This window comes from Tetrao urogallus, assembly GCF_951394365.1.
Source record: "Tetrao urogallus genome assembly, chromosome: 1".
NCBI classification, from domain to species: Eukaryota; Metazoa; Chordata; class Aves; order Galliformes; family Phasianidae; genus Tetrao; species Tetrao urogallus.
This window is the reverse complement of record NC_136813.1, coordinates 159,408,978-159,424,998: the sequence shown is the minus strand read 5'-3', so window position 1 is coordinate 159,424,998 and position 16,021 is coordinate 159,408,978. Positions and strand designations below refer to the sequence as shown.

At 41.5% G+C, this 16,021-nt stretch overlaps 1 protein-coding gene across 1 annotated transcript in view; it reads left to right on the top strand.

The window, feature by feature from the left end:
• Window positions 1-701: 701 nt before the first annotated feature.
• Window positions 702-16,021, top strand: part of CAND1 (cullin associated and neddylation dissociated 1) — a gene marked incomplete at both ends in the record, with an annotated part of 28,308 nt that continues 12,988 nt past the window's right edge. Inside the window, 2 exons of the mRNA XM_079538936.1 lie at window positions 702-769; window positions 4,328-4,471. Of these exons, the coding sequence (XP_079395062.1) occupies window positions 702-769; window positions 4,328-4,471 (212 nt within the window). The remainder of the gene's footprint in view (window positions 770-4,327; window positions 4,472-16,021) is intronic.

Sequence of the window (16,021 nt, the reverse complement as noted above, 5' to 3'; positions counted from 1 at the left end):
AGCTCTCTGCTATTCTATAACATCTGTATATTCATTGATTGTACAACGTGTGAAAAATCTCTTGGTGTGCTCTGCATCTCCCAGGGCTTTTAGAAGCACCTGTGTTTTGGGGTTGTTTTATACAGGCAGGAAGGTGCCTTTCTTCACCAGGAACGCTGCATTTTCACATCGCCGCTGTTGGTTTCTGTCCGACGCCTTCAGACAGCTCAGCTCCTACAGACCACCAACGGAAGCGGCAGTGCCACCAGAGCGGCGCTCTCGCGCCCCGGCCACCAACCGAAGCTCCGTCGTCCCACTAAACCACAAATCCCGACACGCACCGCCGACGGCTGAGGCGGCGGGCGCGGTGCACGCCGGGACTCGTAGTCCTTGGCGGCAGAGCGGCTCGAGCTTCCCGCGCACGCTCCGCGCCACGTACGCCGTGGCGCCACCCGCCCGCGCGCGGAACCAATCGGCGGCGCCGGCGGCGTGAGGGGCCCCCGGCGACCTTCGACCCCGCGCCGAGCGCGAGCGGCCGCCGCCCCGCCCGTCCGCCCCCGTGCAGCCGCAGCGCAGGAGGCGGCGGAGCCCGCCCGCCTCCCCCACCTCCTCAGCCCCGCGCCGTCCCCAGCAGCGGGCGAAGTGGAGCCGGCCAGGCCGGCAGGACGCCGCCCTCTCCTCCTTCTCTCCTTCTCCTCCTCCCGCAGGCCGCCGGCGTCAACATGGCGAGCGCCTCGTACCACATCTCCAACCTGCTGGAGAAGATGACGTCCAGCGACAAGGACTTCAGGTGGGGCCCGCGCCGCCCCCAGGCCTCGGTGATGGCGGGGCCCGGCCCGTGCCCGCTTCGACACCGAAGAGCGGGGCCGAGCCCGCGGGCGGAGGCGGCGGCCCGCCGTGCGGAACGGGGCCGTCTGCCCCGTGCCGTGCTTGCGGCCGTGGGAGGCGCGGGGCCGGGCCGCGGGCGGCCTGCTTGGGCCCAGGGGCTGGGCCGGGTGAGCCGGGCCCGTCCCGGCCGCCGGGCGCGCGGCTCTTGCCGTTCCGCACGCACAGCCCGGCCAGGCCGGAGCTCGCCGTGCCCCGGGTGTCGCAGCTGTGGGCACAGCGGCTCTGTGCCCCCCGCGTGGCTTGGTGCTGCGTCTGAGACTGCGTGCGTTCCGAGGGAGAAGCCAGTGTAGTTCTGTGGGGACTGGCAGCTGTGTTTCTGAGCGGTGCTTCTTATTGAATCGCTTGGTTGCTGTGTAAGAACTGGAAAGATAAAAATGGAAAAAAAATATCAGAAAATGAAATATCATAGTATTGCTATCATAGGGGCTGGAAGGGACCTCTGGAGATCACTCAGTAATAAGTTAAATATATATATATATATATATATATATATATATATCTATTTGTATGGTTCTAACAAAGCATTAGCTTAAAGAGAATTGCGTTTCTTCATCTGCATTGAGATGAGTCGCCAGAAATTCACATTTGAAGCTTTGGGCTGTTGAACAGAGTGCATCAGAGCAGATATGTATGAAACACTCCTGGGTTTTACACCATTGCTGCAGCTTTGCAGTGCTTAGGTTGGAGTTCAAGAGCTTGCTGACATCCAAATCAATTTCTTGTTAGCATATTAAAGTCTAGCAGAAAACAGCTGATGGTTAAATAGCCATAGAAATGGATTTGGAATCGTTTTGCTTGCTTTTGACAGAACTGTTGAAGCGCTGGGCACATTTGTGTATATTTTTTCCACGTCTACCTATTTGGAATGTTATGGTAGGATACCTCCAAAATTTAAATTGCAAACTTGCCAAATTTTAAAACTGAAGTTGGTTAATCTGAAGCGCATAGTTAAGAATTGCCTGAGTTGTTTCATTACACTGAAAAACAGATATTTTTTTTCTCTTCTGAGTATTACCAAATATTTTTTAGCTTGATTTTTGTTATCTTTTTGTGTGTGGTTAAGTGAACTTTGCCTTTTGTGCTCATGGGAAGGGTATCTCAAGAAATGGTGTGATGTATTTGCTCCTGATTTTCAGTGAGTTTAAAACTTCTTGCATAAAAGAAATGGGTCATACCTGTTTGATGCAGCTGTAGCAAACACTTCTTTCCAAGTGATGCATCTCAACTACAGAACAAGTTTTAACTTTTGGAGATCACGTTTAATGGATTACCCATTTCAGGATCTTTGAACAACTGTGGAATTCTGAAATATTAAAAAAAAATGACCAAAATTAGAATCCGAATTACAAGCCATAAAAATGAATGCTGGTAGGCCTTTACAAACTGGCTGAGTTAGCATTACGTGGGGTTTTTATGAAAACTTTGTGACGTGTATTTGCATAATGGATATAGTAGTTCTGAGTGCCAGTATTTATAGATGTTTTTATTAGACCATGTGTATTCGAAGAGAGATGGTATCGTTGTTATCAGCGAGCCGATGGCCAACAGTGCTTCAATAGCTATCTCACTGTAAATTTGAATCCTCCAGTTTCTGGATAAACTAACTTTTCTGATGCAGTTGTTTGTGACATTTGTTGTCCAGCAACTGAAGTTCTAAATGGGCAGCAGTGGAAGGTGACAGTTTACTTTGGGGCTGTGGGAGGAGCGCTGTGCTCACAGAGGAAGAGTATGACTGCTCTGTGAATGTGGGGGGGGGGGTTGGGAGCTACAGAGATGTTGCTGCTTTGCACCATGGGAACTTTGATGCATTCAAGGAGGAAGCAGTTGTGACCAAAGACTGTATCTAAACTACTCAAAATCATGTTTCTAAATAGCAGCTACTTCGATTTAAAGTTGCTATTCCTGCCCATACCACTGTGTGGTTTAGGTATTTTGATTATTTTATTGTCTGCCAGGAAGATCCCTGTTGTGGTTTAGTGCAGAAATGCTGATGAACTGATGTGTGATCTCTGCTGAGTCAAGGAAATTGTCACAAGTAGGGGGTGAGAGTTAACAAGGCTAGCAAATGGGGGCTATTGATCAAGGGTGTGATAGGAGGCCATGAAGGTTTAAGAAAAGAAAGTAAACGGAGCAGTAAGGTGGAGATGACTTTCTTAAAGTTCTGCTTGACTTTGTGGATGTCCTTATTCCCATCCTATTTGTCCGTTACATTTACTTTTCAAGTTGCCTTTTTCCTTGCTCTGCTTAAAGGCTGGTGCTGTTTACATCCATCATGCAAGCATCTGGTTCATGTCAGATTGTAGGCTTGCTTCAGTGGGATTCTTGGAGTGAATGGAAAATGAATGAGGCCTTCACTTATCTTAGTGAGAAACATCTTAAGACTATTAGCCTGGAATGGCTGTTAAAAGACAAGAAGTTGGTCTGTTATGTGAAGGGAGGCATCTGGTGTTTGTGGTACACGTTAAGATTATGAAGTCTTGGCTTTCATTTTCAATACAACAAGTATCAAGCAGGTCAAGCTGTAGAGATAACCTTCCAAGTATGACCTGAGCTGCAGCGATGTCTGCAGCTAATGTATCTCAAGCCCAAATGTCAGCCCTAACTGGCTAATTGCAGACCGTTTTTTCTCTGGGCATTTGGTTGGGTTTGGGATTGGTAGTGAAGCCCCTGGGAACTGTAATTGAGTAAAGCATCTCTATTACTTTGCTTGAGAAGAAAGGACACATGAAAGAGGAACAGATTGGAAAACAGACTTCAGAAAGAAAAGAAACAAGAGGCATGAAAGCAGTATTTTTGGAAAGTCATTTCTCGGTATGTTCTTCTGCTGGTCAGTGTGACAGCAGAATTTAATACCAAATTAGTTGGTATGAAAGCTGCTTCTGTTTGATTGATCTCTCAAGGATTAATCTGAGACTTCAGTGTTTCACCCTGGATTGAGGACTGGATAAACATCTTTGGCTATTGTCTGGATTATAAACAAACCAGTCTGGGCAGATGATGAAAAATGCATAAATCATAGTTTCACTTCTATTTCTCCGTTAATGCCTGCGTTCTTTTTGTGAACATCTGGAAGAATGTATTGTTCTTCTTGCTTCAAAGTTCTTTTCAAATAACCTCAAAGCAGAGATGAGACTTTCTTACAAAGTTGGTGTAGCTAATGGAAGAACTACTTCAAATGGGGGATATGGAGATCATCTGAATCTCTGTGTAAACTGTGGAGGTAAGATGTGTAGCTATCCTCATCAAGAAAAGGTGATGACCTAACTAAAAGTTGTGTTTTAAAATTGTATTTTATTCCTATTTATTGTATAAGTAGAAGAAATGCTGCTTGCAACACAAAGTAGATAACACTGTGTAGTTCGTGTGATAACAAATGGTGGAAACTGAAAATCTTGACTTGTAGAGCACTGTGAGTAACCCATATTCTTTCAGCAATAATTATCTGACTGTCTTTTGTCAGGTTTATGGCTACTAATGACTTGATGACAGAACTACAGAAAGATTCTATCAAGCTGGATGATGACAGTGAAAGAAAGGTGGTGAAGATGATTTTGAAATTACTGGAAGATAAAAACGGTGAGGTGCAGAACTTAGCTGTTAAATGGTATGTATTCTTTTTCTATGGTATAAAGAATTGTCTGTTGACTGAAAAACAAAGGGTTAGTTTAAAAAAGGAAAAACAGAAAACAGAAAACTTAAAGGACTGCTGCTGTGCTGAATTAATTGAGTTTTTTTTTTTTTCCACCGAGGAACCCTTTTAGGTTATCTGGCTTAGTTTTAGTTTCTTTTGTTGATACATCAATGTAACACTTTGGATTTAAGGTGATAAATATGGTGTACAGTCATTGCTGATGGCATATGATTAAAATGCTTGTTCTCTGGTGATGACTCTTGAATTCTAAGTAGGTTTTATAAGATGATAGTTGGTGGGTAGTTGCTGCAATGATGTTTGACAGTGAGAAGGTAGATGATGGAATTGTTGTATTGGAGTGTTTTCAGGCAGAAACAAAAACATAAGGTAAATGCACAGTCTTGGGTTATCAAACATGGAACTTGCCTCTTCACTAGCATTCAAGTGATCGTGTGGTTTTACATGCTTTGCAGGAACTGCAAATATTTTATGGGATTGTGGTGCAGTTACTTGCTTTTCAGAGGCTTCTGCAGCTTTGGTACCTTTCTTCCTTCACTGAATTAACTTTACCTGTGGTGGCTTTTCTGGCTATTGTACCTCTCTGAAGAGTCGCTACCTTTATTGTAGCTTTCTACACCCAATCTTTCTAGCTTTTTGTGCCCTCTCAGGAGGGCATCTCTGAGAAGCTCCTTGGTACTCCTGAGATTACTTCTTGTTCATGAACAACTTTTTTTCTTTAAATATTCCAACTGAGCTACTGAAAGTTTTACATTTCATGAGGCATGTAGTGAAGTAAATTCACTGTGGAGGAGCTTGGGACTGATTTGAAGAGGAGTTTCATGTTGTGACTGGATCAGGTTGTTTCAGCTTTCTTTACAGTTGATGCCAACTAACAGAACTATCAAACTAACAGAAACAGAGCAGAAGATTAAGGACTGCTCATACATCTGCTTCTATACTTACAAGAAGTATTTACATCACCTTCTGAAATATTCTAAGAGATAACTAAAACCTTTCAGAGAGAAAGTAACACAAAATATGTTGCTCTTGCATTTGAACTTGTGGAACGTCAGAATCTCTTGTAGTACAGTTTACATTCTGTGGCTTTGAAACAGAGTGCCTGTACTCAGGACAGAGATGCATGAAAGACATTATGTAATTATGGAACTTGGCTAAGGCTTAGAATTGTCTTTTACTGAAGTAACATTTTGTGGTGAAACTTGTTGCAGCATACATGCAGTGCTCTTCTGGAATGCTCACTTGAAGTTACCTGAAGTTCAGATTAATGTGTGTGACGTGTATGTAACAGTCTGTAATGGCAAGGTTAGAACTTTGAAACTCCAGTCCAAAGTAGCGTTTATTAAAACATTAAAGAAAGGCTGCAGAGGGAAGAAATTGAAAGGATAGATGATTGTCTGTGCATGTAGGTGTGCCCTATACTTCTCTTATTAAGCGTCTTCCATTATTATTTTTTTTTTTTTTTGGAGTTCTCTTTGACTGAGAAAAACTTGGATTTAATTAAAATGAAAGAATCAATTTAATGTTTAGAATACTTCTAGTAAAAACAAACAAACAAACAAAAAAATACATCGTGTTAAAGAACAGCATTTAGCTTCTTGTGAGGGGGTAAGAAATGTGATAAAAGTTTTCAGAAAAATTGTGAGCCTTCATCTAAAATGTATATGTTCTTGAACATATCAAGTTCTGTTTGGTCTGGTCCCAATCCCTTGCAGATATGCTTGAGGGACACTGTAGGTTGGAAGAACACTGTAAAATGCCTTCTTTTCTTAAGGTAACTTAGACTCACAGTACTGTTTTACAACAGTTTTAAGTGAATTTAAGCTAATTTTGCTGTTGCTCTGATGTTCTCACCCTCGTTTTTTTTTTTTGTTTGTTTGTGTGGGTTTTTTTTTTTTTTTTTTTTTTTTCACTGTTGCATATCTGATTTTGTTGTAGACTGGTTTGGGGAGTTAGATTTCTTCTGGCTTAGCTCTTTCCTCCCATGATCAGATAAGCATTGGTAGCATAGCAGTGTAGTGGGGGTAAGGGATAGGAGAGGTTGAGGTGCAGTTAAACTGTAGCTTTTTAAAGACATTTGGAGGTGATGCAGTGTCTTCTATCTGCTACAGTACTGGATGGAAATGTGATTTGTTGAAAAGTTAAATTTGACCAGCATATTTTTCCCAACTTTGTGTGCTGTTTCTGTTCTTTACTTGTCAAGTATTTTCTGTCCCTTTCAGCTGAGGAAAGCATAAACTGTTTAGGTTACCTTATTAAATTAAATGCTCTGGTGCTCTTTAGAGACTATCAGCAGGAACTTTAATCAGGCTGATGCTTGATGACCCATTCAAGTATAGATTCCCTCTCAGAGGAGCGTCTTAAAGGTACATGGAAACTTAGTACCTCTAAATCTGCGTTTCAGACAGCCCTTTTCTTGAGGAAGAAAGATTCCCAATTTGTTAGGGGAGCTTCCTCTTCCAGCTGGGTCTGTGGAAACTCTGAGTGGTAGTGGTATCGATTACTCCTTAAACAGGAAAGAATCTCTTGAAGGAGAATAGTTCTTTCAAGGTTTGTTTAACTGAGGTCACTGAAGAGAGCAGATTTAAAATTACTGAGAACAGCCTTAAAGCAATATTTGTTCTTAGGCAAGTGTAGTAACAAGTAAGTTTTGCCTTATCCACTGATCTCTTTCACATCTAGTTAGGAAGTGCACCGCTTGTTAAAATGCTAATTAACTTTTTTCTCATCTCTTCCAAGCACATGCTGGTTTTGTTCTTGACCCTTTCAGCTTGTGCTGCTTTTGGATAGGATAAAGTATGTTTGCTTTTGGTTCGCACTTTGAGTTGATGCATACTTTGGATAGCGACCTTGCAAGACAGTTGTGCTGTTCACCTCTGAATAAAAAGGGAAGTTAATCAACTGAGTTTAGTACTCTTGTAGTAAAAGTCAATCAGTAGACCCAGTAGAAGAGAAAGGGTTGTACTCATTAAACTCCTGTTATTCCAGACAGTGGACACAAACTAGGTCAGGTGTTTAGTTGGTTTTTTTTTTTTTTCTTACCTTGTCTGTCGTAAGAGCATTTAGAGGTTTTCCTGTCAGTTTTACTCTGAAGGAGGTTTTTGCTCTATCCGATAATCATAGATTATCATACCAATATAGAAAACACTTTTGGACACTCTTGCAGCATTCACATTTAAAGGCTATTCATGTAGTCCGGAATGGTATCCTGCATACCTTTTGGTGGCAGTAGCTATACTGCCTGTAGTTCTGTCTAAGATTATATGCATCTGAGTTAGACAAGCAGAATGGTGTGCCTAAGCATAAGATGGACTGTTTGTGCTTCACTGTTAGTAATGTTCTGATAGCCCAAATTGCCACTGATGAGTTCATATGTTCAGTGCTTCAGTTTTAGGATGAACTGCTGCTCATTCTGAGCAGTTGTTTATGATGTGATGCTCTGCTGTTGAAAACAGTTCTGACAAATTTGTATTATTTCATACATGAAACTTAAAATAAATAACCATTCATATGCATATATATTTATCTCAAAATACAAATAAAAACAAGGCATTGAAATAATTATTTTGAGTGATTCCTCTTGCCTCCTTGTAGTTTGACTGCATTTATCAATGTGACTTCTCTGGGCAGTAGTTCAGTATAGGGAACCCTGCTTGAAGCTGTGAGTGTGAGTCATTAATGTGAACAGGATGATGCACATATGCTGTGTGGCTGATCTGGTTCAGCAGCTTTTGAAGTGTTTTGGATGTGCAGTAATACACTGTTATACATCATGCTATATTGGTAATTCGAGTCAAATATATTTTTCCATTTGTGTTTTTTTTTTCTTTTCCTTGTGTGTTTATTTAGCAACTAAAATGCTGATTTCATACTGTAGTTGGTTATGAGATGATGTCTGTAATAAAGAGGATACTCTATGGACAACTGTATTTTCAAATGTATTCTACTTAAAGGTCACACTGTCACAGTTGCTGCTGCATAAATAGGAATGAAGATGCTGACTCAAAGTGTACTTAAACACTTTCTAGTAACTAATTCCAAACATTTGGATGAATGGCTTATATCACATCAGTGGTTCATCATCTTTAAACATTAGCAAATAAGCATTTGTTGTGCATAGAACCACACAGAATGGTTGAGATTGGCAAGGTGCTCTAGAACCATCTGGTTCAGCCTCTGCTTAAAGCAGGGTCACCCAGAGCAGGCTGCCCCGGCCCATATCCAGGCAGTTTTTGATGATCTTCAAGGAGCAAAACCCACAGCCTCTCTGGACAGTCTGTGCCAGTGTTCACTTACTTACAGAAGTGCTTCTGGCTTTAAGAGAGAGCCTCCTGTGTTTGTGCCCATTGCCTCTTGTCTTAGCAGTGGGCACCACTCCTATAAGATACTTACATCCATTGATGTTTAGCCTGGTCTTCTCCAAGCTAAACAGTCCTGGCTCTCTTATCCTTCATAAGAGAGCTGTTCCAGTCCCCAAATTACCCTCATAGTCCTCTACTGGCCTCACTCCAAGAGCTTCCATGTCTTTTGTACTATGGAGCCCTGATAGGACACAATATTCTAGATGTAGCCTTGCCAGGACATAGTGAAGAGGGAAGATAACCTCCCTTAACTTGCTAGCAATACTATTCCTAATGCATCCCAGGATATCGTTGGCTTTCTTAGCTACGAAGGAACACTGCTGGCTCATGGTTAATTTGTTGTCCACAGGACCCTTAGGTCCTTCTCCATATGCCAGCAGGTCAGCCCCCCATCCTGTTATGGTGCATGGACTTGGTCCTACCTAAATGATGGACTCTGTACATGCCTTTGAATTTCATGAGGTTCCTCCTCTCTTGACTGTGGAGATCACTCTAAATGGCTGTGTAGCCTTGTGGATTATCAGCCACTCCTCTCAGTTTTGTATCAGCAAGCTTAGTGAGAGTGCACTCACTCTTCCTCTTTGTCCAGGTCATTGCTGAATAAATTGAACAAGATCAGACCCAGTACTGACCCCTGGGGGTCACTGCTAACTAGGGATCTGCAGCTGGTGTGCCACTGATCACAACCTTCTGAGCTTTGCCAGTCAGGCTCTTTAGGCTCAAATCTACCATGCTGCCCACTCATCGAGCCCACACTTCCAACAAGGCAACAGTACTGAAAGCCTTGCTGAAGTCAGCATAGACAACATATACTGCTCCCTCCTTATCTGCCTACCCTGTCATTCCATCCTAGAAGGCTACCACACTGTTTCAGTGTGACTCTTCATAGTGTATCTATCCTGACTACTCCTGATGACTTTTTTTTTTTTTTAAACTCATTAGTGTTATACTGATCTTGAGCTTGGAGAAAGTAATGCTTGATTGCTGACTAGCTCTTTAAAACTCCTTTACCTTCCATAGCCTTCACCCGTGAGATTCCTTCAAGTAGGTCCCAGGAGAGGCTAAACTTAGCCCTCTTCTAGAGTTGCAGTCCTGCTTCCTCATTTCCTCTGTGCAAGATCCTGAACTCCACTATCTCGTGTCCACTATGCTATACTTTTCTTAACTGATGGTCTAGTGGATCTAATTGACCAGCTTTTACTCTGATTATTTTAGTTTAAATTCCAGCTAAATTCCAATTAATTTAGTTTAAATTAGTTTATTTTAGTGCAAATTCCATTTACAAAATAAACACACTTAAGATTTTATTAGTTGCTCAATAGTTAAAAAAACATCCTTATAATAATTTTAGGTATTTTCACTTATGGAGCAACTGTTTTTGGTGGAGGTGGTCTGTCAAAATCATTGCTGTATAAAGGGCAGTGCCAGCTGCAGATGTTTAGGATGTTGTGGCAACAGCTCAGCACCAAGCAGCCATTCACTTTTTCCTACTGCAGTGGGTTGGGGGAGAGAATTGGAAAAAGGTAAAACTTGTGGGTTGATATGAAGGCAGCGTAATAGGATGTAAAAGGAGGAGAATATAGCAACAATGATATAATAAAAGAATATACAAAACAGGTGGCACAATTGGTGAGCAATTGGTCACCATCCACTGACTGATGCTTAGGCAGTCCTTGAGTTGTGGCTTCCCCCTGTCCCAGCCATCTCTCTTTTACTGTTCAGCATGATGCCACGTAGTATGGGACAGCCCTTTGGCCCTCCTGATTCTGTCCCATCTCAGCTGCTTGTGCACCCCCAGCTTCCTTGCTGTCACCAGCAGAAGCTGAGATATCCTTGACTCTGTGTAAGCACTGCTCAGTAACAACTAAAGCATCAGTGTGCTATCAACATTATTCTTCTCCTAAATCCAAAACACAGTGCTGTGCTAAGTACGAGGAAGAAAATAATCCCAACTGAAACCAGGACAGATGTAGAAGATGTATTTTAAGAGAGCTACACAAGTCATTGCAAAAGCAGAAGATAGGATCTTAGAGATGATGTTGCTACTTGGAATCTCACTAACCAGGTTACTTTTATTAGAGAGTGAGTTTGCTGACTTCCTGGATTGCTACTCTGAAAGCTAGCTGTATTTTTGAAAGGTTGCTGTTGTTCAGTTTTAACTGAATGTATTTCCATAACTGTACATCTGCTCGTTTATGCTTACCAGTCTTCAATTTACAGTACTTCTGTTGGAGCATGAAGCATTATGGATGTGAAATACTTTCTACAGGTTCTGCAGTGACACTTTTCTGGACTGTAGCATTTTGACTGAAATGGCGGAGTTCCCACTTTCCAGACTACTGTGGACAGTTGTCATACCTTGGAATTATGATTGTTGGTGTTTTAGATGATTTTTGCTTGGGTTGCCTGCAAAGCAATTTACTCTGCAGCAAGTGCAGGATAGGGAATTGATGCCATTAGTAGCTGCTGACTAACAGTGGTGTGTATTTGAAGATAAACTAGTGATGCACTGGTAAAACATTGAGGGGAAACCTTGGTGGAAAACTAAGATCAGCTTGTGAAGAAACTTGTGATCTTTTTGAGCAACTGGAGAAAATGTTTCAGCTTTTAGGAATGCAGTCAGGGATGGCTTGGTGCGTTTGTGAGAGAGAAAATTCTTGGTGGTAATCTGTGTCTTGGCAGATAGTCATGTGCAAGCTCACCAGGAGCCCATCTGTTAGGGGAAAATGGCCATTGCTGCTATCAGCGTCCAAAAATTATTTTAATAAAACTGTATTGTTCAGTTAACTTGATTGAAACAGTAATGTGCTAAGATGAAGATTGTAGGTATAGTCTTGTAAATCCCTGCTGTCCAGGATTTAGTAACTGTGGAGATGGTTAGGTGGAATCTAAAGATGTCTATACAATCCCTTTGTCCTAAATTAAAGGGCGGTGCCAGAGAAGGACCTGAGTTTAACTTCCCAACAAAGAGTGAGGAGTAAGCTGCAGTCTTCCTGAATTTATGGCATTGGGTTGATTGTTGTCTGTGGTCTGATCAGAGGAGTTGACCTCAATGTCAAATTTGTCAAGATTGATGCTATAATAAAGCTGGAATTAGTCAAATGTAATATTTCAGTGCATGCTTTTGGTAAATATGTTTCACCTTTTCTGCCTTTTTTTTTTTTTTTTTTTTTAATAATAAATAATCCCCAAATTGTCCTTATTTTGAGCAGATTTTATAACCCAAGTAATGTGGTAGTGGTAGAGAGAAAGAAACCAGGCAGGTTACAGTTGTGAAGGCTGGCGTGTAGAGGAGTAGGTGTGATTATCTCTGCAACTGGGAATTGCGTGTTCCAGGCTTATTAGAGTAGTGCTGTGCCTCAAGCACAAATGCTCTGTTGAGGTCATGGGTGTGAGGCATTGTGAGTGCAGCTGCTGAAAGAGAAGCTGATAGGTTTGTCTGTGACTGACCAGGTTTGTCTGTGACTGACTGCTAGTGTCAAGATGTTACTCTGTCATTGCTGTTACATAGTAAGTTACACATGGTGCTTCAATGCACATATTTGGTTCTTGTGATATCTCTGTCTGCACTTGCTTGCTGCCTTTGGCTTCTGTTGAACATTTTTAATGACAGTTAACTCTTGTTACTGTGATGTTTTTTTGTTTTTTTTTTGGATGTGAGAAAGAAGGGAAGCAACATTGGGGCACGTACAGCAGGGTTGGGGAAGGAAGATTTTTATTTTTGTCTTCACATACAGAGAGGCATGTCTGCTAGTTGTCACCAAATGAAAACTATAGGTCTCAGTCCTTTGAGTTCAGCTGGAATCCCTGGCTTGCAGTCTTCTGAATTTGAATTCCAACTGCAGAGTAGCAGCTTAGCTTGAGCTGTTGAAGCACTATCTTATTTTGGGAATGGAGAAAATAGGTGATCAGGTGGAACTGTGGTTTTAAAGGTCTAAGTCATCCTGTGGTTTGAGCTGTATGTGGAGAGGCAAGTGTGAAAGGTGTAAGGGAAGTTGGAATGTGTTTGGAAGCCATTGCTGCAAAAGGCATGAAAACCATGGTGTTCTGAGATGGGGTAGAAGATGGAGTTTCACAGGAGCTTGAAGCATGTGAGTTTCTCTTTACCCTATAGGTACTTCTAAGCTGTTTGACCAGATCATTCTTTTTGCCCCATGTACAGTCAAAAGGACAGCAGCTCCACCCATTAGTGGGAGCCAGTAAAATATGCAGTTCCAAAATGAGCAAATTCACCGTCCTGTTTGACCGTACGTTCAGAAGTGAATTCAGTGTGGTGCCCAGCGGCATTTCGTAACGGTGAGAAAATCCAAAGCGCATGTAGGTCAGCAAGTAAAATTAATAGCAGGGGGCAGTTCCTTGTTGACAGCACTTAAGAGTTAAGCTTCACATCCTCAAATCTCTACTACTAAAAAAACACAGAAATAAGGGTGGTTGTTCTTCCCCCCCCCCCCCCCAGTAGTACCAAAGAGGTGATGAAAGCTTGGGGTTGTCTTACTCTCATTCTTAGCAAATACAGTCTTGAGCTCCTAAACTAACATTATTTAGTGCCTGTATGGTGAATGCTGTTGCCTCAAGCCTTTCCTTCTGAATGGTGATGAGTGACCCACAAGTTCCCCTACAACTGCCTTCCTCACAGTTTTATTAGCTAGTGGTGAACTCAGAATACAGCTGTGTTCCTGGGGAGCTGGATTTGAACTCCACTAAAACAAGGAAGACTTTTGCTTGTCAGCTTGCACACTGTTTGCTTGTCTCTCAATACATATGAAGTAAGTAACTTTCTCCTTTAGACTGTGAAGACTCGAGGGTGATTCTTCTGTCTTAACATATTTGTGGATTTTTGTTACACAGTAGTGTGGGAGTTAGTTGCTATAAGTACTAAGTTGAAGAAAGCTTTTGCTTGAGTGGCAGAACTTGATTTAGGTTTTTTGACTATCTGCTTTCAGAATAATGGCCTTTATTAAGAGATTAGTATCATGCTAGCTTGGACAGAATTTCTGCTTGCCTGTTGATTTTTTTTTTTTATTTCTTTTCTGGTTTTGTGCAGCTGACTTAGTGCCAGTGCTTCCTTTTTTTTAATGTGAAACTTGCTCTTTTAATTCAGAATCACTCTCAGAAACTTAAGAAATAAAACCAAAGCTTTTCTTTTTTCCCTCCTGTAATTGCTGAAAGGAAATACTTTGCATCCAGATAGCTTCTTTTCAGTACTGTGATACATTTACGATAGAACATATCACATATCTTCACTTCTCTGGAACTGCGTAACTGTTTGTTAAGCAGGGTTTAGCTCTGCACCATCATCTAATAATTTCCTTATTATATTCTACGATCAATTTTATGAAGTTTGAGGTTATCCCACCTTTTTCCCACCTCTTTTCCAGTATCTTGAGCTTGTTCTATTTGTTTTTCCAATTTAACCTTTCAAAGCATTTTACAAAAGCAAAACAAAAGATCTACCCTTGTTTATCAGACTGACTTGTGACCAAGCTGTTTTGAAAGTGTGGTAATTGCTATTTGTTTCCAAACAGTGAACACTGAATTGTAAATTCATACACTACAACTTTATTACTGTTTTTTAATCAACTTGGCAAGACAGTCCACCTTTCTACAAGATACTCCTTTTAAGGCTAACAAGGAATTAAACTTGACAGATGCTTCTAGTTGAATGTTGTTCTGGTGATAAATATGTTAACCTATTTTACAAGTAGATGGCAAAATTATGTGTAAAACTTCTCCAGTCTTCCAGTATTTCAATGATGTTATGGCCCTAAATGACTGCAGTCTCATGTACTTTATAAATACTGGGATAGATTTGAAGACTTTAATCTTTGCTTTCTTACATTTAATATTATTTCGATAACAAGATCATTCAGTTTTCTTGTAGGGTTTCAGTTTAATTTCAGCTCTCCAAAGCTGGAGTTTACTATAACCTGGCAGGGATCATGTTGGTCTCTGTTAACTTTGCTAGAATAAAGCCTTAATGAAAAGCAGGCGTATGCAGTATAAAAATTCAGCGTAGAAGAAACGTAGTTTATATGGAGGCATCCCATTCTAATGTTCTCCTAACATGATGAGTTTGCAGGTGGCTTTAATATGCTCCTTCTTTTCTGCATTTGTTCATGCCCTTGTTTCCATATATTTCTGGTTTGTGAGGTGGTTGTCTCTGTACATTGTACACGTTGTTGAAGGACAGATAAATTTTTCTCCGCCCTTGTAAGCTGCAGAAACATGGATGGTTTCTGATCTGTAGGGCTTGGCTCTATCTGGAGGTTGCTCTGGCTCTTGAAGTCGCTCATCTGCTGTCCTGGCAGCATAGGAGAGAACAGTCCAGAGAGAACCATCATTGAATCATAGGACAGCTCAGGTTGGAAAAGACCTTAAAAATCATCAAGTCCAACCGCAACCCAACCATACTACCCTAGCTCTAACAACCCTCTGGTGCTCTGTCTCTGAGCACCACATCCAAATGATTTTGTTGTTGTTGTTTTTTTTTTCCCCACAGGCTCACTTGGACCTGTGTGTGGGCCTCAAGTTGCACCCTCACTTTCACAAAAAAAAAAAAGGTCATAGCACCAGAGTTTAAGCTTCTGAAAAATTATTCCTAAAAAATAACAGTGTTGCACATCTTGCCACTTTTTGAAATCATAACCAGTGTAAGTGAGCACATCATATCAAAACACAGCTTCTACTATTCGTCAGCGTTTGCACTGAGAGAGAGGGTCTATAGAATGTCATGAAAGTCTTCTCTGCTTTCTTCAGAGTTGAATTTGATGGTGATGTGTATAACTTGAAGCGTGTGCCACAGGTGGAAAAGCATTGGGACGCTCCTGCAAATTGAACTGTAGGATTTCTTTGGTGAGACATCTGGATCAGTAGTAAAACATAACTAGGGGAATGTCTGCACATAAGATCAAGGCAGTGCTATCCATTAGCCCTTTTATTTTTATGGAAGAAAAAATTGTTTTTGGAGATACATCTGTGTTTCTGTTAATTCTACAGTTACACAGTTCCTGTTTTCTGTAGCTGGTCCTTGCTACTACTGACTCCGTTTTTGCCTCAGGCCATTGCTTGTGCTCCTGTGTGACTTGCATGCAGCCTCTTGTTTGGCTGCTATTCCTTCTTGTAGGTTCAGTGCCAAACCAAAGCC